Source organism: Eutrigla gurnardus, assembly GCF_963514095.1.
Source record: "Eutrigla gurnardus genome assembly, chromosome: 23".
NCBI lineage: Eukaryota > Metazoa > Chordata > Actinopteri > Perciformes > Triglidae > Eutrigla > Eutrigla gurnardus.
Window position 1 is genome coordinate 19,338,106 of NC_139934.1, and position 23,506 is coordinate 19,361,611.

At 46.4% G+C, this 23,506-nt stretch overlaps 2 protein-coding genes and 1 long non-coding RNA gene across 4 annotated transcripts in view; 2 read left to right on the plus strand and 1 right to left on the minus strand.

The window, feature by feature from the left end:
• The window catches only part of LOC311009513, a 371,301-nt gene that overhangs the window by 292,827 nt on the left and 54,968 nt on the right, over positions 1 to 23,506 (minus strand). The window lies entirely within an intron of this gene.
• The window catches only part of sorcs2 (sortilin-related VPS10 domain containing receptor 2), a 521,993-nt gene that overhangs the window by 216,371 nt on the left and 282,116 nt on the right, over positions 1 to 23,506 (plus strand). The window lies entirely within an intron of this gene.
• Positions 18,925 to 22,948, plus strand: LOC311009045 (uncharacterized protein; the record flags this gene model as incomplete). Its single annotated transcript, XM_084003019.1, has 3 exons — positions 18,925 to 19,139; positions 19,239 to 20,568; positions 22,886 to 22,948. The coding sequence occupies exons 2-3, from the start codon at positions 19,315 to 19,317 to the stop codon at positions 22,946 to 22,948; spliced, it is 1,317 nt and encodes a 438-aa protein (XP_083859145.1). The 5' UTR covers positions 18,925 to 19,139; positions 19,239 to 19,314.

Genomic DNA, 23,506 nt, shown 5'->3' on the forward strand with positions numbered 1-23,506 from the left:
ACCGACTCGTTGCGTCCCCCGCTGCCGCCGAGGACTTGCGAACTACCGTCGCCGCCACCGCGTCAAGAAACGCCGCCATCGCAGAGGACGGACTCACAGCCTACACATCGACCAGTAAGAGGCTGTCTGTCTGGGCAGAGACATAAGTTTGATAGTGTAGGACAGGGTTCCCCAATTAGTTTTCCCCAAGGGCCAAAGTATGTGAAATATTCCAAGCCAAGGGCCAGGTCCGGGTTTTTTTTCCAGTGCGCCAATAAAAGTTGACTTATATACAGATAATGTTGTTGTTGCTGCTGCTATCATTTTTTTAATTACTATTATTAGTAGTGCATTGCAGAGGTAATAATTTAGATCTGGGATTCTCACACAAGTTCACACAAAAATCTACTCCTGAAAAATAATTAGTCCAAAGCCATTGTTACCATGTTCTTACATTGACACAACCACCAACAATAGAGGCCTAACATAAAGGAAGACAATGAGAGGTGAGTAGGATGGCCCAGGTGTGTGGAATTTATTTTGATATTGAAAATATTCAAAAATATTCAAAACAATTATTGTTGTGGCACACAACAGGAAAGGAGCATAACAGTGTTAACTAAGATGTCCAGTGAAACATTTCTGCATATCATCAACATTAGTGCAGAGTCAAGTATGAACTCATCTGTAAAATATCCAAACAGCTCACAAACACAAAAACACACATTTCAAACCTGTGTTCCTAGTCTAAGGCTACGTTCACACCGCAGGTCTTAATGCACAATTCCGATTTATGGCTCAAATCCGATTTTTTGTTTGGCTGTTCACATTACCTCTTTAAATGCGGCCTGTCTACGGATTGCTGTGTGAACAGCTCACGCTCCTGAAGTGACCCGCATGCGCAGTTGATCATTGATGACATCACGCCACAGCGGTGTTTACGGAAGCGAACATGGCAACGGCAACCGGTAACGTTGGACTGTATGGCTTCATGCTAAAAACAGTGTGTGGCGGCAGCCGGCAAATTTGCTTCGCTGCTGTCCTCCATGTTTGTTTTGGCTCCCGCCCGCTTTTCAATCAACTTTACTTGTCATTCATTTACAAAACAGTGCAGCGCGGGTCAGAATGACGTCAAAGTCGCATTAAATGCGACCTGGCTGTTCAGACTGCGGTCGCATTCAAAAAAATCTGATACGTATCCGATTCAGTACCACATTTAAATGTGGCCTGAATCTGATTAGAAAATGTCAGATTCAATGCGACTTGTGCTGTTCACATTGTCAAAAGCAAATCAATCACTTCTATGCCAATGATCACGATGATTGGCATGTGAGTATAAAACCCCCTTTATATTGAGACTGAGTACAGTTTTCGGTTATCTTATCCTGATCCCAGAGTGGTGCCCCATATATTTATGATTATATCATAATAATATATTAAATATAATAACTAATATCGATAATCATATTGACATTAATAATTATCTGTTGATAACCAAATCTGCTCCTGCTACATCCCCAACATAAATAAACATGCTCCATTCCAAAAATTCAGAGTGAAAGTGTGAAACAACCACTGGTTTTCCCAAGAGATTGGTGGCCTTATTAAAGAAAGGGATATTGCCTAGGCCAGGGCAAGAAAAACTAAATTTGCTTCGAAATAAATGCACATCTCTTATGAAGAGAGCTAAATCCGAATTTTACCTCTCTGAAACCACAAAAAACCCAAAGAAGTTCTGGAAGGTAATAAAAGCCTCCTATGGACATGTATCCACTTGTGAACCCCCAAATTACATTGTTTATGATTCTTGCACTCTGACTGATACACCAGCTACGCTTGATTGTTTTAATACACATTTTATTTTTGCTGGTTTCCTATTTGAATCATTGTACCCAGAGTTGAACAATTCTAATGTGTAAACTGAAAATCCTTTCCCTGTCCCTGCATCAGGTGACTACAGTTCCAAGGATCAGTTGTTTAATTTTATGCCAGTATCTGTATCTGTCCATCAGGCGTTGAAGCAGTTGGACATTTAGAAAGAAGCTGGCCCTGAAAAACTTGATCCCTCCTTTCTCAAGCTATGTGCTGATTTTATTGCTGAGCCTCTAATTTATATTTTTAAATTTTAGTCTTGTTGGCAATAAAATCCCACAAATCTGGAAATCTGCCTTTTTTCTTCCGCTATTGAAGGGTGGTGAACCATCAAATGTTAATAATTATAAACCGATCTCTGCACTGTGTATTATGGCAAAGGTATTTGAAAAGCTTGTCAGTAATCAACTCAAGGACTTTCTTCATTTTAACAATGGTTTATCCAAATATCAATCTGGTTTTAGGAAACAGCACTATCACTGCTGTCCTCAAGGTGATAAATGATGCCATTAAGGCGTTAGACTCCACACTAATATTGTGTTGCTCTATTTATTAACTTGTCGTAAACATTTTATGCTCCATCATATTGGCATATCTAAGCATGCAGCATCTAGGTTTGCAAACTAGTTGTCTAATAGAACACAATATGTTCAGATGTCTGGTTCCATCTGCTCTTTTCTGACAGTGTCAAATGGCGTGCTCCAGGAATCTGTTTGGACCTATACTGTTTTCCATCTGTCAATAAATGATGTGAAATTGTATCAACTGCAATGTATCATTTGTACTATAATGTATTGCTGTACAGTGTCCATCTTCTATTGTACAGGCTTTTGTTTTATTGCAGTCTTCATTTGATGCTGTGCAGTCTAGCCTGCTGAAGCTAAAATTGGTGTTGAATTCTGACAACCAAACTGATCAAGTGAACTACCATCAAATCTTCCTAATATATTTACTGTTCATGGAGAAGTAATTGAACTTGTTCCAAGGTATAAATACTTGGGGATTCTTATTGATCAAAAGCTATCATTTAAATCGCACATTGAAAATCTAGTCTCCAAGCTAAAAGTGAAGTTAGGCTTCCATTTCAGAAATAAGTCCTTGTATCTTGTGAAATATCTTGTGTCGTCAACTTTCTTGCCTCTACTTGATTATGGAGACGTGTTGTACATGGGGGCTTCTGCCAAATGTCTGCAGTCGCTGGATGTAAACATCTTACACACCACTGTACCCTGTACACTAGATCTGAGTGGCCTCCTTTATATATGTGCAGGCAGACACATTGGTGGAGCTTTATTTATAAGACTGCCCTTCGTCTGGTTCCTTCTTACCTGTGTAATTATCTCCACAGAAGCCACTTTGGCCTGCGTTCACAAGATTTCTGAACTTGACTGTCCCGCATGTTTGCACTGAGCTGGGGAATTCACCCTTTGCCTGGAACTCCCTCCAGAAGGGTAGTGGCCATGGGCGTTTTTTGTTTTTGCCAGGAATTGTCCTTTCCTCTCCCTGCCCTAAATATGTGTGTATATAGTGTACTTCCTATGTGCCATTTATGTTTTTAACTTTTTCTTTCACTACAATAACTCTTTGACTGTCCTTTTCTCTACTTTGAACTCCTTCGTGTCTCCTGTTTGTGCAAATACAATAACTCACAGCCAAGCGTCTGAATTAGACTGGCTGTCTGAATGGCTGTAAAAGCACCTATGGGAGCCAATCCGAGTATTCGATGCATACATGTAACTCTATATGTCACAAGCAAGATGAGAACTGATTGATATACATACACTATATGGCCAAAAGTATTCGCTCATCTGCCTTGACTCGCATATGAACTTACCGTAGATGACCATTTAGTAGCCCGGGCGTTTAATATGCTAAATCGACTTGGAGCCCAGGCGTTTATAAGAACCAGGCGCGTATTTGCAACAGGCTACAATTTATTTTTGCAATGAGCAGCACCAGACCATCATGCAAAGAACAAGGAGCTCACCATAGCACCACTGGAACAAAACTACTTTTTCCCCCCGACGCATCTTTATTGACATCAGACAATAAATACAAAGACAGTTTGTCTGTGTTACCGCGACACAGGGAGCTGATCAGAGCAGTGTTATGAATGATAACGGAAGGGGGGGTCGATCGCGGTAATTTCAACACTGTACATTAGCGCATTTATCTATATCCCTATATCCCTCAGTCTAGCGCGCCTGTGTTTGTGTGTCTGTGTGTGTGTGTGTGTGTGTGTGTGTGTGTGTGCGCGCGCCTGCATGCGAGAGAGAGAGAGAGCGCGAGAGGAGGGGCTGACTGACAGAAGAGGTGAGAGCCGGTGAAGTGCTGTTAAAAAAAAACTTTTGTTTTCTGTGCAAGACTATGGTAAACACTTAATCGCCCGGGCGTTTAATTGAACCGGCGTTTATTATGCCAAATGAGGTCGGACCCCCGGCGGCTATTAGAGCACAGGCGCGTATTTGCACGCGGGCGATTATTTGGTCATCTACGGTAAGTGATATGACGTTAATATGACTCATCCATTAGATGATCAGATGGAGAAGCGTGATTCATCACTCCAGAAACCTCCTGCTCTAGAGTCCAGTGGCGGTGTGCTTTGCACTGCATCCGATGCTTTGCATTGCACTTGCTGATGTATGGCTTTTATGCAGCTGCTCGGCCATGGAAACCATTCCATGAAGCTCTCTATGCACTGTTCTTGAGCTAATTTGATGGCCACATGAAGTTTGGAGATCTGTAGCGAATGACTGCAGAAAGTGGGCAACCTCTGTGCCTCAGCATCCGCTTACATGCTCCATCATTTTACATGGCCTACCACTTCTTGGCTGAGTTGCTGTTGTTCCCAATCGCTTCCACTTATAATCCCACTGACAGTTGACTGTGGAATATTTAGGACTGAGGAAATTTCACGACTGGACTTGTTGCACAGGTGGCATCCTATCACAGTACCACGCTGGAATTCACTGAGCTCCTGAGAGCCACCCATTCTTTCACAAATGTTTGTAGAAACAGTGTGCATGCCTAGGTGCTTGCTTCTATACACCTGTGGCCATGGAAGTGATTGGAACACCTGATTTCATTTATTTGGATGGGTGAGTGAGTACTTTTGGCAATATAGTGTACCGTAAATCCTCTAATATTGGCCTGTATTCTATTGCCGGCCGGGTCTCTCACAATGGCCGGTCTTGCTGTCGGCGGAGGTAAATAAAGGCCGGTCTCTAATGGAGGCCGGGGCTATTATTAGAACCAACGTTTTTCTGGGCAGGCCTCAACATTATGCTTGTGATCATAACATGCAAGTACCACAGGGGCGCAATGTTTGCTAACGAATCCAAGCCATAGCTACAGCAGGGCTCTCAAGTTTTTAACTTAGTTCAGCGTGAGATTTTGGTTGAAGTTATGTGTCCACAGGCAGCGTTATTTCCATGCTTCCCATTCATTGTCTAAATTAGAGGTTTTACGGTATGTAAGAAGCCGTGCAATGCCTTCGCGTCACGGCAAGTTTGGAGAGACGGGGCACCGCAAGCTCTCGAAAATCTTTTAAACTGACCGTTGACGATCTAAAATAAAGACAGATTCAGCAACTGCATAGCTTATTTCTCACATAAAATGTTTTTAGAAACACATTTCGGTGAACTATTTTCATAAAATAAGAGAAAGTTTCCAAACGAGCCGCAATGTTGGTCTTTCTATTGAACTATTTACTTATTGTAAGTCGTTTTGGAGAAAATTGTCTGCTTAATGCCCTAAATGCAAATGTAAATGGATAAAGGGACAATTATGGTTCTTTTGAAGCATGTTGGGACTACTGATTTTTGTAGGGATGTGTTGAAGAGATGTGTGAGAACATCGGCCAGCTGGTCTGCACACACCTTGAATACTCTGGCTTTATAGTAATTTGATTTTGCATTTGATTTGTTTGGGTGTTAAATTCCTCAGGTATCTGAAGGCTTCCCAATCAGCAGGATCTTTAGACGAGTGATATTTAGCCTAGGCTTTGTTCCCTTGTTTAAAGGCACCCTATTATGCTATTTTTCAACAAGTTAATATAAGTTATTGATGTCTCCAAACCTGGTCTTTGATTTACTCAACTGGAAAAACAATCAGAACATGTATTTTGGAGTGGATCATACTACTAATTTTCTGCCTTTTCACACCACTTTTTCAAACGGGTGATTCTGACGTTTCTGAATGGTTAGTTAATTATATTTCAACGGAGGAAAACCCAATGAAAACAGCGTCAGTTTGTTTAGATCACATTAACAGGATTCAAAACCTGATCCTCTACACATATAAAGATATACAAGGAACGGGATTTGGTCAGTATCATGTTGTCCTCCAGAATTATGTGCTCAATTATAGGCTGTGTGCTGTGTTTTATAAACGTGATTGTGCTCAATCTCAACATTATGCACTAAACTTACTGTAACAAAATTCAAACATGAAGTTTACTGCTCATCCACCTCAGCTTGTCAGCAAAGTTCGGCAGGTTACCGGACGCTTCACACATTGAGCAGGACGACAACACACTCATGATTTTCAGAGGCAATACATTTTCGAAATCCCAACATCACCCAGGAGGTAGCATTGCAGATAGATAGATAGATAAGATAGATACTTTATTGATCCCAAAGGAAATTCAAGCATCCAGTAGCAATAACATACATAGAACATACATTATACATTAAACATACATTAGAAACTATACAAAAGCTATATAAAATAGAAAGTGACTAGAAATAAAATGTTTTATTTTACACAACTATAAACTATATTACAACTATAAAGTGACCAATTGTCCATTGTCTATTGTGCCTCCTGCCATCACTGAGAGCTGTTGGATAGTCTGATGGCCAGGGCGACCGACGAACAAGTTCTTAAGTCTGTTGGTGGAGGAGGATTGGGACAGCAGTCTACCACTGAACACACTCCTCTGCCTGATGAAGGTGTTGTGCAGAGGGTGGTGGGTGTTGTCCAGTATGGACAGCAGTTTGTCCAGGGTCCTTCTCTCTGCCACTGTCACCAGAGAGTCCAGCTCTGTGCCCACCACTGAGCCAGCTCTCCTCACCAGTCTGTCCAGTCGGGCAGCGTCCCTCTTCTTGCTGCTTCCTCCCCAGCAAACCACAGCGTAGAAGAGGACGCTGGCCACCACAGACTGGTAGAACATCCGCAGCAGTTTTTTACAGATGTTGAAGGACCCCAGCCTTCTCAGGAAGTACAGACGGCTCTGTCCTTTCCTGTGGACAGAGTCCATGTTTGCTGTCCGGTCCAATCTGTTGTCCAGCTGCAGCCCCAGATATTTGTATGTCCTGACCACCTCCACATCGACCCCCTCGATGGACACAGGTTGGAGATGTGGTTTCTTCCTTCTGAAGTCCACCACCATCTCTTTGGTATTAGAGGTGTTCAGCTGCAGGTGGTTGGACTTGCACCACCTCACAAAGTCTTCAACCAGGCTCCTGTCCATCCTTGATACAGCCAACTATCGCAGTGTCATCTGAATATTTCTGCATGTGGCAGAGCCCAGAGTTGTACTGTAAGTCAGATGTGTACAAGGTGAAGAGGACGGGAGAGAGCACGGTCCCCTGTGGTGCTCCGGTACTGCTGACCACAGTGTACGACGTGCAGTCCTTCAGTCTGACGTACTGTGGTCTCTCTGTGAGGTAGTTTGTAATCTATCTCACCAGGTGTGAGTCCACCCTCATCTCTGTCAGCTTGTCTCTCAGCAGGAGGGGTGTTGAAGGCGCTGGAAAAATCAAAGAACATAATTCTCACAGCACCGCTCTCCTTTTCCAGATGAGAGTAAGCCCTGTGTAGCAGATAGAGGATGGCATCCTCCACGCCCACCTTCTCCTGGTATCCAAACTGCAGTGGATCCTGTGCGTGGTGGACCTGGGGTCTGAGGAGATGGAGCAGCAGCCGTTCAAAAGTCTCATGATGTGGGATGTCAATGCCACTGGTCTGAAGTCACCCGGCTCCCTGGGATGTTTTGTTTTAGGAACCGGGATGAGACATGAGGTCTTCCAGAGCACGGGGACCCTCCCCAGCTGAAGGCTCAGGATGAAGACATGCTGAAGCGGCTCCCCCAGTTCAGCAGAACAGGCCTTGAGCATCCTTGGACACACTTTGTCCAGGCCTGCTGCTTTCCTTGGGCGCAGCCTCCTCAGCTCTCTTCTCACCTGATCCTTGGTGATGGGGAAGGGGAGGGGGGTTGAACTGTCCGTGGTGGTGGTGGGGAGGGGGAGAGGGGTTGAACTGTCTGTGGTGGTGGTGGGGAGGGGGGTTGAACTGTCCATGGGTGTGGCGGGTGGGGGGGCTCTGCAGTCCGAGGTGATGATGGACGTGATGGGGGTGTGAAGGGTGTGAAGTGGGAGGGTATGAAGTGGGCAGTCACTGGCTGTGGGAGCTGGAGTATCAAACCTGTTAAACAACAGGTTTAGCTGGTTTGCTAGCATCCCCCTCTTCTGTGCTGCTGCCCTTCTTGCAGCCTGTGATGGTTTTCATGCCATCCATGCCATCATGTTGTTCTGCTGCAGCTTCTGTTCCACCTTCTGTTGCAGTGCGACAGTGGGGAAAAAAACGGACATTTAGGCAGAAATCTTAGCCCTGTCTTTGTTTGTAGCATTTCTGAACTGTATCACAGAAATAGGTCTCAAATTTTGCATCCCCTCAGTGGATAGGACTAAATTACAGAAATATCTGTCATAGTAACGTCATAAATCTGCAGCAGTTTATTGAAGCATTTCTAAAATGTATTTCCTCCAGTTGATCACACACTACAAAACCTCATTAAAAACAGGTGGTATGGCAATAAAAATATATTCACATCCAATGTCATGATATTTTTTGTAACTTGCAAACTGTCTGTTGAGGCTGTCACATTTGTGGCCGACTCTGCAGGGTCATATGTGACATCAAGCTCTTCTGAAGTCAAGGAAGAGCTGCCCTCCAAAAGTATTCTCCTCCTCTTCCGGGTCCAGGCGAGCTCTCTTTGACGGTCTCCTTATTGGAGTGGATGTCAAACAGGGCAGGTCTGCTGGAACCATGGCTGTGCCAACACCAAAGTCCTTGCAGGACACAGTAGCCTGGGTAGCTGTAACAGACTTGTATGGAGGAATGAAACCCATGATATCACATAATAGAAATACACATCTGCACGACTACTAGTAGTCGGTGTTGTGCTGTTGAACCTGATCTAAAGTAGGCTACATATCAGGCTACAAATCTGTCGTCCTCCTAGACAGGTGAGTGCCAACAGTAGCTGCTGTGGTGGGTCGCTGTGGCCAACAAAGTCCATTGTTGTGGGACGCTGATGTGAGCTGCTGCTCTGTAAGCAGACGGCCAGACAGATGGTCAGAGTTTACAACTACATCTGAAATGTGGAACAAGTTATTATTTCACTATAACTGATGTGACGCCAATAGCTTGTAAAATCTCTTTGTTAGCGGGGCAAAAAGAAACGTTTGTTCTTTTGATGTCGTCTTCGCATCGGTGTGTATAAACAGATCAGCTGATCTTGCTGCCGCTAGCGCATTCAAGCTACAAAATGTTCCCAGGCAAACTGATGTCTAGGCGTTATTTTACAGGTTTGAGGTGTTTCATATTGGAAAAGCCCCTTGCAGTACTGTGTAACGTTAACGGTCCTCAATATCAATACAATGTAAGCTTTTAGCGCAACACGCCAATGCTAACTTTAGAAAGCAATTCGGCAGGTAAACTGTAACACGGCATATTACATAATATTGAGAAACTTACTGCTTCAGTGTCTGTGGTTGGCTCTCGGACCGTCGGTATTGATCCATATTTTAGCCTCAGGTTAGAAGCATATCTGAGCTGTACCGACCCAAGTTGTCAAAGCTCCTGTCGGTGAAGTGCGTAGCACACACAAACATTTCCATCGTAGATGCTCCGACAATGCGAGTAAATATGAGCAATTGTGTGGATTGCTGCAGACAAGGACTGCCAACTCGCTTTCGATGATTTTGGCATTTTGGTTTAGTGGTTTGTATGTACATCACACTGACAGCCAACAGGTATATGAGGATTATGTGGGCGGGACCACACAGGTGGAGCGGTTCTAATGAGCCAAGTTAACCCATATAAGGCACAGCAAAATTCGCTGCTGACGTCATTTAGTGCACATTCTGCAAAGCATTTCTTGAGAAAGAGAAACAGGGAGATGGTGGTCTTTTCCGATACTGTGGGGACCTATTGACACCCCAGGGACCCATTTTAGGTTTGAAAATCATGGAAAAGTGGATTTTTCATTATAGGGCCCCTTTGAAAAGACTGGTTAGATGCTGAGCCAGGGTCAATGTCTGCCATTAGCTCTGATTATTTTTCAAGGGAGCATGTTTATCGATAACAATAGTGACTTCAGAATAAATAAAAGTTCAGTTCATTACCACAAAAGGAATTAACTGAAATCTATCACAGTTAAATCATGAATAAAATAATCGACATTGATCTTCTTACTTTGTCTTACTCAGTCTAATACATTTAGTAGGAGAACATAACTCCAGATTTAATTATTCTTTCAGGGTTAGTAACAAGGATCCAATCCAATAGAGAGGAGGACTGATAATCCTCTTGGATAATAATTGAGTTAGGTTGACACTACCAAATAAAACGTTGGATGAGAGACAATTGAGCCAGTTACAATTGAAGTCACCCAAGATTTGATTAATACAATCCTTATCCTTATTAATAGAAAGGAGATTTTTATATAAATATATATATACACTCAACAAAAATATAAACGCAACACTTTTGTTTTTGCTCCCATTTTTCATGAGATGGACTTAAAGATCTAAAATTCATTCCAGATACACAATATTACCATTTCTCTCAAACATTGTTCACAAATCAGTCTAAATGTGTGATAGTGAGCACTTCTGCTTTGCTGAGATAATCCATCCCACCTCACAGGTGTGCCACATCAAGATGCTGATCTGACATCATGATTAGTGCACAGGTGTGCCTTAGACTGTCCACAATAAAAGGCCACCCTGAAATGTGCATTTTTTTGCTTTATTGGGGGTCTGGGGACTCAGAACCAGTCAGTATCTGGTGTGACCACCATTTGCCTCATGCAGTGCAACACATCTTCTTCGCATAGAGTTTATCAGATTATCAATTGTGGCCTGTGGAATGTTGGTCCACTCCTCTTCAATGGCTGTGCGAAGTTGCTGGATATTAGTGGGAACTGGTACACGCTGTCGTATACGCCGGTCAAGCACATCCCAAACATGCTCAATGGGTGACATGTCCGGTGAGTATGCTGGCCATGCAAGAACTGGGACATTTTCAGCTTCCAAGAATTGTGTACAGATCCTTGCAACATGGGGCCGTGCATTATCTTGCTGAAACATGAGGTGATGTTCATGGATGTATGGCACAACAATGGGCCTCAGGATCTCATCACGGTATCTCTGTGCATTCAAAATGCCATCAATAAAATGCACCTGTGTTCTTCGTCCATAACAGATGCCTGCCCATACCATAACCCCACCACCACCATGGGCCACTCGATCCACAACATTGACATCAGCAAAGCGCTCACCCACACGACGCCACACACGCTGTCTGCCATCTGCCCTGAACAATGTAAACCGAGATTCATCCGTGAAGAGAACACCTCTCCAACGTGCCAGACGCCATCGAATGTGAGCATTTGCACACTCAAGTCTGTTACGGCGACGAGCTGGAGTCAGGTCAAGACCCCGATGAGGATGACGAGCATGCAGTTGAGCTTCCCTGAGACGGTTTCTGACAGTTTGTGCAGAAATTGTTTGGTTATGCAAACCAATTGTTTCAGCAGCTGTCTGAGTGGCTGGTCTCAGACAATCTTGGAGGTGAACCTGCTGGATGTGGAGGTCCTGGGCTGGTGTGGTTACACGTGGTCTGCGGTTGTGAGGCCGGTTGGATGTACTGCCATATTCTCTGAAACGCCTTTGGAGACGGCTTATGGTGGAGAAATGAACATTCAATGCACGAGCAACAGATCTGGTTGACATTCCTGCTGTCAGCATGCCAATTGCACGCTCCCTCAATGCTTGTGGCATCTGTGGCATTTTGCTGTGAGACAAAACTGCACATTTCAGAGTGGCCTTTTATTGTGGGCAGTATAAGGTACACCTGTGCACTAATCATGATGTCAGATCAGCATCTTGATGTGGCACACCTGTGAGGTGGGATGGATTATCTCAGCAAAGCAGAAGTGCTCACTATCACACATTTAGACAGATTTGTGAACAATGTTTGGGAGAAATGGTAATATTGTGTATCTGGAATGAATTTTAGATCTTTAAGTCCATCTCATGAAAAATGGGAGCAAAAACAAAAGTGTTGCGTTTATATTTTTGTTGAGTACACTCACCGGCCACTTTATTAGGTACACCTTGCTAGTACCGGGTTGGACCCCCTTTTGCCTTCAGAACTGCCTTAATCCTTCGTGGCAGAGATTCAACAAGGTATTGTGCATTTAGAGATGCTCTTCTGCATACCTCGGTTGTAACGAGTGGTTATTTGAGTTACTGTTGCCTTTCTATCAGCTCGAACCAATCCGGCCATTCTCCTCTGACCTCTGGCATCAACAAGGCATTTGCACCCACAGAACTGCCGCTCACTGGATATTTTCTCTTTTCGGACCATACTCTGTAAACCCTAGAGATGGTTGTGCGTGAAAATCCCAGTAGATCAGCAGTTTCTGAAATACTCAAACCAGCCCGTCTGGCACCAACAACCATGCCACGTTCAAAGTCACTTAAATCACCTTTCTTCCCCATTCTGATGCTCGGTTTGAACTGCAGCAGATCGTCTTGACCATGTCTACATGCCTAAATGCATTGAGTTGCTGCTATGTGATTGGCTGATTAGAAATTTGAGTTAACGAGCAGTTGGACAGGTGTACCTAATAAAGTGGCCGGTGAGTGTATATATATATATATATATATATATATATATATATATAAATCTCCTTCTCACCCCTGGTGGGGTGGTATCTGTGTCATCCTCCAGCTCGGGCCTGGGAGTTTGAGGGTTCTGCGCAGTATCTTGGCTGTTCCTAGGACTGCACTCTTCTGGACTGAGGCTTCAGATGTTGTTCCTGGGATCTGTTGGAGCCACTCTCCCAGTTTGGGGGTTACTGCCCCGAGTGCCTCCACTACCACGGGGACCACGCTAGCCTTGATCTTCTACATCTGTTCCAGCTGCTCTTTCAACCCTTGGTACTTCTCAATTTTCTCGTGTTCCTTCTTCCTGATGTTGGCGTCAGTTGGGATCGCCACATCTATCGCCACCACTGTCTTCTGCTCTTTGTCCACCACCACTATGTCCGGTTGGTTAGCCAGGAGCTGTTTGTCAGTCTGGAAGCTGAAGTCCCACAGAACCTTGGCCCTGTTGTTCTCAGTCACCTTCTGTGGTATGGCCTATTTGGATTTGGGTACTTCTATTCCATACTGTTTGCAGATGTTCCTGTGTACTATCCCAGCCACTTGGTTGTGCCTCTCCATGTACGCTGATCCAGCTAGCATCTTACACCCTGCTATGTGCTGGACTGTCTCAGGGGCTTCTTTGCATAGTCTGCATCTTGGGTCTGATCTGCTCTGGTAGATCCTGGCCTCTATGGCTCTTGTGCTTATGGCCTGTTCCTGTGCTGCCATGATTAGTGCCTCTGTGCTGTCTGTCAGTCCTGCATTTTCCAGCCACTGGTAGGATTTCTTGATATCAGCCACTTCCTCTATCTGACGGTGGTACATGCCATGTCGGGGCTTGTCCCTCCAGGTTGTCTGCTCCTCCTCCTCCGCACTCTCATCAGGGTTCTGCTGCCTGAGACATTCACTTAGCAGTTCATCCTTCGGGGCCATTTTTTCGATGTAATCTCGAATTTTCGATGTTTCATCCTGGACCGTGGCCTTGACGCTCACTAGCCCTCGGCCTCCCTCTTTCCACTTATATCTGATATCTGTGGCTTCTATCTCCTCCTTTGGCAAGCTTATGATACCAGCAGGGTATCTGATGACTGGTAGTGCGTACATGTTGATGGCTCGGACCTTGTTCTCACCATTCAGCTGACTTTTCAGGACCTGCCTTATTCTCTGGAGGTATTTGGCTGTGGTTGATTTCCTTGTGGTTTCCATTAGCCTGTGGGATGCCAAGGTACTTGTAGCTGTCTTGGATATCACCTATGTTGCCCTCTGGTAGGTCGATCCCCTCAGTCCTGATCATCTTGCCTCTCTTCGAGACCATCCGGCCACACTTGTCCAATCCGAATGACATCCCTATGTCATCGCTGTAGATCCTGGTGGTGTGGATCAGTGAGTCTATTTCTCGCTCACTCCTGGCTTACAGCTTGATGTCATCCATGTAGAGCAGGTGGCTGATTGTTGCCCCACTACGGAATCGGTACCCGTAGCCACTCTTCGTGATGATCTGACTGAGGGGGTTCAGGCCTATGCAGGACAGCAGTTGTGATAGTGCATCTCCCTGGTATATGCCGCACTTGATGTTGATTTGGGCAATCGGCTTTGAATTGGCCTCTAGGGTTGTCTTCCACATTTCCATCGAGTTCTGGATGAAGGCCCTTAGGTTCCTGTTGATCTAATACAGTTCCAGACATTCCAGTACCCATGTGTGCGGCATTGAGTCGCACCACCCTTGAATCAGGGAAAAGATAACCGAAACTGTACTCAGTCTCAATATAAAGGGGTTTTTTACTCACATGCCAACCATCGTGATCATTGGCATAGAAGTATAAAAACAATCGAACAATTAAAAAGGCATGAAATCCGAACACTAGCCTTCACAACCTGCTGTTATCCAGTGACATATGCACAAAAAGCACAAGAGACTGTTAGTTATAATATAATAATATTTATTAAACCAGTAATAATGATCACAATCACTAACACAGCAATTAACAAAGCCTTATTACCTAGCTACCTAAATGCATACAAAGCTAAGCTAAACAAAGGAGAGACACACGTGATGTGTGTGTGTGTGTGTGTGTGTGTCTGTGGGGGAAGGCGGTGAACAAGAGATGGCAGGGGCAGCCACTAGCTCAAACCAAACACTGTTACAGGAATAAACCCAGCAATAAAATCAGCACTCGAGAACAACAATATAGAAAGCAACGGACTCGGCGGTCCGGCTTTAGCCTATGTGTATCCTGTTTTCCTATGATAGACAGATTGAGGATGAATCTATGCCCAGGTTCCTGGGGTCTACTGAGATCGGGATTGCACTGCCAGGACTATAAGCCAAATGTACTTGTGAAGGTTGCACAACAGTTGTAATAGCGGATTGGAAGATATTCTTGACAAGGTCTCTAAGGCATGTAAGGTGTTATTGAGCAGGACGGAGGATAAGTTGGCAGTGACTAGGATTCCCTGGGGGTCTTGCCTAAGTTCAGCAGTTGTTGTCGCCATGAGAAGGGGTTGATTTTTAGGTGTTAGTGCATGCGGTTACACCCTAATGCGGCTATGGCGAGTCTTCTCCCTTGTGAAAGGGAGACTACTCCCCCTTCCGGGTGTGGCAACTGGGGTCTCTCTTTGATTTGATACATTTAAGTGTGACAAATATGAAAAAAAAATTGAAGGAATCAGGAAGGGGGCAAATACTTTTTTACGGCACTGTATGTAGACGATTATATAGAAGGCATTATAGGAGGACTATATAGAAGACTATCTTGTAAGCCTAACCCTTCAGTAGGGACCAGTCAGGCTCCAGCAGCTGGCTGGCTGCTGGAATGGAGGTCAGGGGAAAGATACCTCTTCCAAGAGAGGGAGACTCAGGGCGCAGTCCCACTAAGGCCAATTGATCTGTAACGTGCCTCGGCATGATTGTTCCCCCCTCCCCTGTCCCCCGCCGGTTTGCACTCACACTGCTCAACACCAAAAAGGGCCTTGGCCCGATTGCCTCTTGTACATACGTCATAATGTTGTAATACAACATATGTTGTTTTCAAGATGAGCCCTCTCAAAGTCATCACAAGAGAGAACCCCACAATGAACATGACTGTACCTTTACGGACAAGTCGCGTTTGCACATATTTCTAGTAAACACTCGGCCTCTGGATTGGAGCATGTGAGTGTGGGCAGCAGATTTTGCATTTTTTTGCAAACAGATCCACGGAAGACACCATCGCTGTAGCTCTCCACTCTGCTCTCAGCCATCTAGAGCAGGGGCAGAGCTACGTCCGGATGCTTTTTGTTGATTACAGCTCCGCTTTCAATACTATCATTCCTGACATCCTCATCACCAAATTAGTCAGTCTCGGCATCCCCTCTCTCACATATGCCTGGATAAAGGACTTCCTCACCAACCGGCCCCAGACTGTGCGACTCGGCCCCCACCTCTCCCCCACTCACACGCTGAGCACTGGCTCACCTCAGGGGCCCCTGTACTTCAACGACGGAGAGGGTCCAAACGTTCCAGTTTGTCAGCGTCCTCATCTCCGCTGACATCTCATGGACAGACAACATCACAGCGATTGTCAAGAAGGCTCAGCAGCGGTTGCACTTCCTGAGGGTCCTCAGAAAGCACAACCTGGACTCCAAACTGCTGCTGACCTTCTACCGCTCGTCCATCGAGAGCCTGCTGACATACTGTATTACAGTATGGTACGGCAGCTGCACCAGCGCAGACAGGGAGAGGCTCCAGAGGGTGGTCAAGGCAGCACAGAAGATCATCGGCTGCCCTCTCCCCTCCCTATCAGACATTTACACAACCCGCTTCCTCAGCAGTGCAAAGACTATCATCAAGGACACTTCCCACCCTGGGTCCTACCTGTTTGACCTGCTGCCCTCAGGCAGGTGCTACAGGAGTGCCAGGGCAAGGACAAATAGACTTAAGAACAGCTTTTTCCCCAGAGCCATCGTCACCTTGAACTCAAACAGGCACTAACCCTGTGTGTACTGTAACATCTGTGTACTGTGCAATAGGGGTGGGAAAAAAATCGATATTGCAATATATTGTTGTGCTCTCTGTCGCAATAAATAAATCGATACACTGACGGCAGATATTGATATTTTGGGTCTACGGGTTTTTTTAGACTCCCGTCGGTGCGTCTAAGAGTTGACGGTTTACGGGCAGGATTCCGAGTGGCGTGCTAGAGTTTAGAGGCTCACGGACTCACGGACTCTGGCATCGGGTACCCCGAGGCGGAGGAGGAGGGTCCGCCGACGTGACCCGCCGGCTCCCCGCCGGCGCTGCCCTCGTTTCCCCCGCTAGAGCAGCACCGGTTAAAAAATGAGTGTCATGCGCGAATGAAGCGACTGACGCGAATCATTCGTCCAAAATGATCAAGCGGCGCGATACACGCGTCTGTATTCGCGTCTATCGCGTCCGGTGTGAACGCCGCATAAGCGTGGCTGTGTGCTGGCCGGTGCTGTTGTGAGCTTCAAGCGCTTTTCACACAGCATTGAGGGCATGAGGACCCACTTTTCGGCCGGGCTCGATTGCCTATTTACGGGCAGGATTCCAGGCGGCGCGTGTTTACCGTCCGCCGGAGGGTCCGCATGTGTGGATCCGCGGAGCCGTGTGGGCATGAGGCCCGACTTCCCAGGTACTGGATGGGTGAACATAACTCTGCACATAATTGGTTGCATACTGAAATGTGCCCAATATTTCATTTAATTCTGATGTTATTCTTATCTTGTTTAGCTATTGTTAAACTAAAACGGGCCCAAGTTTACATAAAACAAGTTGGTACTGACTTTTCAGTATCAGAAAGCACTGTCCTGGTTTACATAAGACATGTTATTAATGTTCATGCACTTTAATGTGTCCAGCTGGACAGTGTTTATTCATTTGTACATTGTACGAAGTTTTGGAATTTATTTTTTATGCATATTTTTTCTTTTTCAGTCACATATCGTGATATATCGTTGATGAAATTTCTTACAATATATCGAATATCGCAGATATAGTGTATCGTGATATTATCGTTATCGTGGGCCAAATATCGTCACAGTATCGAATCGTGAGTTACCCGTATCGTCCCACCCCTACTGTGCAATATCCCTCCTACATTCCCTGTCATGTGTTCTCTCATTGTGCAAATGCAAAAACCATACAGTATTACTATCTACTCCTGATCATCCAATCATGGACATGTAATTATTTATTTATCATACTGCAGAACTGTGAGCGCTTTACCTGATGCACTATCCATTGTGTTTTAAATATGTTGCCTATGTGTTCTTTTTTATATTAGGTATTATGTTTGTATGCACTGAAAGGAGATGCTTTTAATCTCATTGTACTTGTATAGTGACAAATAAAGGCATTCTATTCTACAACACCACATAGTTTAGAGAAAAAACTATCTTAACAGACTTTTAGGCAGATATCTGGAGCAGTGCGCATGGAGGATTTTTCATTAACATGCACAAACTAAGATCTATTAGATAAATAGGACTTAAACCAGCTTAATGAGGTTCCTTTGCTGCCAATTAATGTTTCCAGTCTACTTATGAGAATCTCATGGTTAATGGTGACGAACGCAGCACTAAGATTTAGCAGGACAAGTACAGAAACCAGAAAGTCATTTGTAATTTTCACCAGAGCTGTCTCTGTACTATGATGTACTCTAAATCCTGACTGGAGGTCCTCAAGTAGACTGTTGTTATTTAGAAAGTCACACAGCTGATTGGCGACTACTTTCTCAAGGATCTTAGAGAGAAAAGGAAGATTTGATATAGATAATGCTGCACGGTGGTGTAGTGGGTAGCACTGTCACCTCACAGCGAGAGGGTCCTGGGTTCGATTCCCGGGTCGGCCCCGGGTTCCTTCTGTGTGGAGTTTGCATGTTCTCTTTGGACTGTGTGAGCTTCCTCCCACAGTCCAAAGACATGCAGGATGGGGATAGGTTAATTGATTACTCTAAATTGCCCGTAGGTGTGAATGTGAGTGTGAATGGTTGTCTGTATCTACATGTCTACACATTTGGTCTGGAGAAAGGAAGGAAGCTGCTTTGTCTCTTGTTGGTAAGTCAGAAACTAATTGTAGATTTGGGTTTAGGCATTGTGTGTGTAAAGCTAGTGGTAAAATTTAGTCTAGTATTGATAGCTTGTTGTTGAACTTCTTGTGAAGCTGTCTATGGTAAGTGAGCAATCAGCTTGTTTGAAGCCAGCTCACCTGTAGTGAATAGACTTGATTAGAGGGAAGGAGGAGCCACAGTCAGTACTTGCGGTAAATTGAGCACTTAAAAGGCTGTCACTACAGCGTCAGCTGCAGCGTCGGGCCATCAGAACGAAGACAGCTGAACAAAGACAAGGGGAGTCTATCTGTGGGAGTCTGTGGGAAGACAGCTGAACAAAGACAAGGGGAGTCTATCTGTGGGAGTCTGTGGGAAGACAGCTGAACAAAGACAAGGGGAGTCTATCTGTGGGAGTCCATCGAGGAAGCCCATTGAGGTAGGTATAACATCTCAACCCCCCCCCCCCCCTCGCAGCCATGTGTCTTATCCCAGTCAGGACATCGCACTGGAGAAGATTTTACCGAAGTCCCTTCATTCGAGGCTGTAACCCATCCAATCTCTGCTACCCACCAATCTCCACCGGTAAGGAACTTGAAGTACTAGGGGGGCTGTGGAACTGCCAGTCTGCAGTCAAGAAGGCGGACACCATCACAGCCTATGCCTCCCTGCAGTCTCTCCACTTCCTGGCCCTCACAGAGACCTGGATCACCCCAGAAAACACTGCCACTCCAGCTGCCCTTTCAACTGCCTACTCATTTTCACACTCCCCAAGACGAACAGGGCGAGGAGGAGGAACTGGGCTCCTCATCTCACCCACATGGTCCTACCAGGTCCTTCCTCTCGACCACCTACCCCGATCTACGCTTGAATTTCACGCCGTCGCTGTCACCATTCCTTTCAAACTCAACATCATAGTGATCTATCGCCCACCCGGTCCTCTTGGTGACTTTTTGGATGAGATGGATGCCCTCCTGAGCTGCTCCCCTGATGATGGCACACCGCTCGTCGTCCTCGGTGACTTCAACATCCACTCGGGAAAGCTGCACTCATCTGAATTCATCGACTTCTTTTCCGCATTTGACCTTACGCTCTCCCCCTCTCCACCAACTCACCGGGCCGGGAACCAACTTGACCTTGTCTTCACAAGATCCTGTGGCATCTCGGCAATCTCTGTTACCCCGCTCACCGTGTCCGACCATCACTTTGTGACTTTCTCCCTCCCCATGAAGCCCACCACATCCCTCCCCTCTACGCCTCGAATGGTCACCAGCCGCCGCAACCTGAAATCCCTCACTCCCTCCGCTCTCTCCTCAACTGTTATCTCCTCGCTCCCATCCTCGGAACAGTTCTCCTTAATGCCTACTGAGGAAGCCTCCTCTATCCTGATGTCCTCACTCGCCTCTTCTTTGGACACTCTCTGTCCCCCAATCGCACGACCGGCGCGATCATCTCCCCCCCCTCCCTGGCTGTCTGAACCTCTGCGAACCAACAGATCATTGTTGCGAGCGTCAGAGAGAAAATGGAAGAAATCGGGACAGCACGAGGACCTTGCTCACTACCACCTCCTCCTCTCTGACTTCACCTCAACTGTTTCGGCAGCTAAATCTGCCTTCTACCTGGCAAAGATCAACTCTTCTGCCTCCAACCCCAGGAAACTCTTCTCCATGTTCTCTTCCCTCCTCACCCCTCCTACCCCTCCGCCCCCTTCCTTCCTTACTGCCGATGACTTTGCAACTTACTTTACCAAGAAAGTAAATGACATCAGCTCATCATTCACGCCTATTCCCTCCCAGAAGACATCTCCCCCAACTCTCAACTCGGATGGTCTTACCAGCTTTAGCCCCCTCACCTCTGAAGACGTTCACGCACTTGTTACATCTAACCGTGCCACCACCTGCTCCCTTGACCCGATTCCCTCCTCTCTTCTCCGGGACATCTCACACGACATCTTGCCATTCCTCACCACCCTGATCAACTCCTCCCTCACCTCAGGTGTCATTCCAGCGGATTTTAAGACCGCTATCGTGAAGCCTCTCCTGAAAAAACCCACCCTTGACGCTACTGACATCCAAAGCTACAGACCTGTATCTCTTCTTTCATTCCTCTCTAAAACCTTGGAACGTGCTGCCTACAACCAACTGTCATCCTATCTCTTGCGGAAGAACCTCCTAGACCCTAACCAATCAGGATTCAGGACTGCCCACTCCACTGAGACGGCCCTCCTCACTGTGACCGAGTCCCTGCGAGACGCCAAAACATCATCCAACTCCTCCGTTCTCATTCTCCTTGACCTATCTGCTGCATTCGACACAGTCAACCACCAAATTCTCCTCTCCACTCTGGCTGAACTTGGCATAACCGACTCTGCTCTCACCTGGTTTACATCATACCTGACAAACCGCACCTTTCAGGTCACATGGAATGGCTCTATGTCCAAACCCTGCTCTCTGGACACGGGTGTCCCTCAAGGCTCAGTATTAGGACCGCTTCTGTTCTCACTATACACCAGATCACTAGGTTCTGTTATCACATCGCATGGATTCTCCTACCATTGCTACGCTGATGACACCCAGCTGTTCCTCTCTTTTCCCCCGTCCTCTGACGCTCACATTGCAACTCGCATCTCGGACTGTCTGGCTGACATCTCTGTCTGGACAACTGCACATCACCTCAAGCTTAACCTGAATAAAACCGAACTCCTCTTCATCCCAGGGAAAGACTGCCCTCGCATGGACCTGTCGGTCACTGTTGAGGGCATCACAGTATTTCCTTCCTCAACTGCGAGGAACCTGGGTGTAATCCTCGATGACCAACTATCCTGCACCCCCAACATCACTGCTGTGGCCCGATCCTGCAGATTTGCCCTCTACAATATCCGCAGGATTCGGACCTTCCTCACAAAGGATGCAACGCAGCTCTTGGTCCAAGCACTGGTCATCTCCCGCCTTGACTACTGCAACTCTCTCCTGGCCGGACTCCCGGCCTATGCGATTAAACCATTGCAGCGTATCCAGAACGCTGCAGCACGCCTTATCTTCAACCTACCCAAATTCTCCCACGTGACCCCCCTCCTCCGTGACCTCCACTGGCTCCCTGTTGCAGCACGCATCCAATTCAAGACGATGACACTGGCCTTCAGGGCCATCAATGGAACAGCACCTGCCTACCTTCAAACACTGGTCAAACCTCATGCCCCGAAGCGAGCACTCCGCTCCTCTACTTCAGCTAGCCGGCTGGTACCACCATCGCTGAAATCAAACAAATGTCGCTCAGCAAAGTCCAGACTCTTCTCTGTTCTGGCCCCTCAGTGGTGGAACGAACTCCCGACCAATATCAGGACAGCAGAGTCATTTGCCATCTTCCGAAAAAGGCTCAAGACTCACCTGTTCAGACTTCACCTCGACTCTACATAGCATGACCCACTAACACCCTCCCTCGACCCCCCCCCCCCCCCCCCCCCCCGCAAAAAAAAAAAAAAAAAAAAACTCGGATCGTAGCACTGTTACTCTTGAAGTACTACTTTACTCAGATGAGGACCTAACACTTGTTATATTTTTAGCTCTTACCGCATCGGCAATGATACGTCGTGGTTTCTTTGTTTCCTTCTTTTGACAAATGTACTTATTGTAAGTCGCTTTGGACAAAAGCGTCTGCTAAATGACCTAAATGTAAATGTAAATGTAAATGTTAGCCCTGCAATGGACTGGCGTCCTGTCCAGGGTGTACCCGGCCTTCGCCCAATGACAGCTGGGATCGGCTCCAGCCCCCCCCCCCCCCCCCCGACTCTGAATACAGGATAAGCGGTAGACAATGGATGGATGGATGGATGATATAGATAACCCCTTAGCGATCATTTGCATGCTCGACTGGCGCATGCTCTGCTGCGACAGCACTCACCGTACCCCGCTCGGCCACACGCACGTCTGTCTTCGTCCTGTCTCACTGACTGTCCGTCTGTGTATGTATGTTACCTGGACTGGTGAACATGATCACCCTCTACAAACTATTCATCATCCCTGTGACTATTCTATGGCTGGTCTGCAATAGCCTCGCACTAAAACCACTGTCAACAGGCTACTCACCTATGGCCAAACTCCTGCTTCACCGTAGCTCACCGCTGTGTAACATCAAGCCGGTGGTAACTATCCCACCTGAGCTACGGCCAAGAAAAAGAGGAAGACGCAGAGGCGTACGATGCAGGCTAAGGAAACGGCCTCCTCTCCCCTCCATCATCCTCTCGAATTTTCGCTCCTTCCGGAACTAAATGGACCTGCTTCACGCCCGGTGCCGAATGGAAAGGGCTTTCAGAGACATCAGCATCATCGTCCTGACTGAGACCTGGCTGGACGAGTCGGTATCCGATGACGAGGTCAGCCTGGACAACTTCACCATCATCAGGTCAGACAGAACCAGAATCTCAGGGAAGACGAGAGGCGGCGGGGTCTGTCTCTACATCAATGACAGGTGGTGCAGCAACATCAAAACGCACCGGAGGGTCTGTTCGCCCAACCTGGTAATGTTCACCGTGTCACTTCGCCCCTACTATCTCCCTCAGGAATTCCCAACTGTTGTGGTCAGCTGTGTGTACATTGCTCCCTGCGCTAACATCAAGGTAGCAGCTGAGCTGGTAGCCGAGGATGCTAACGCTATGGCAGCTAAATACCCTGG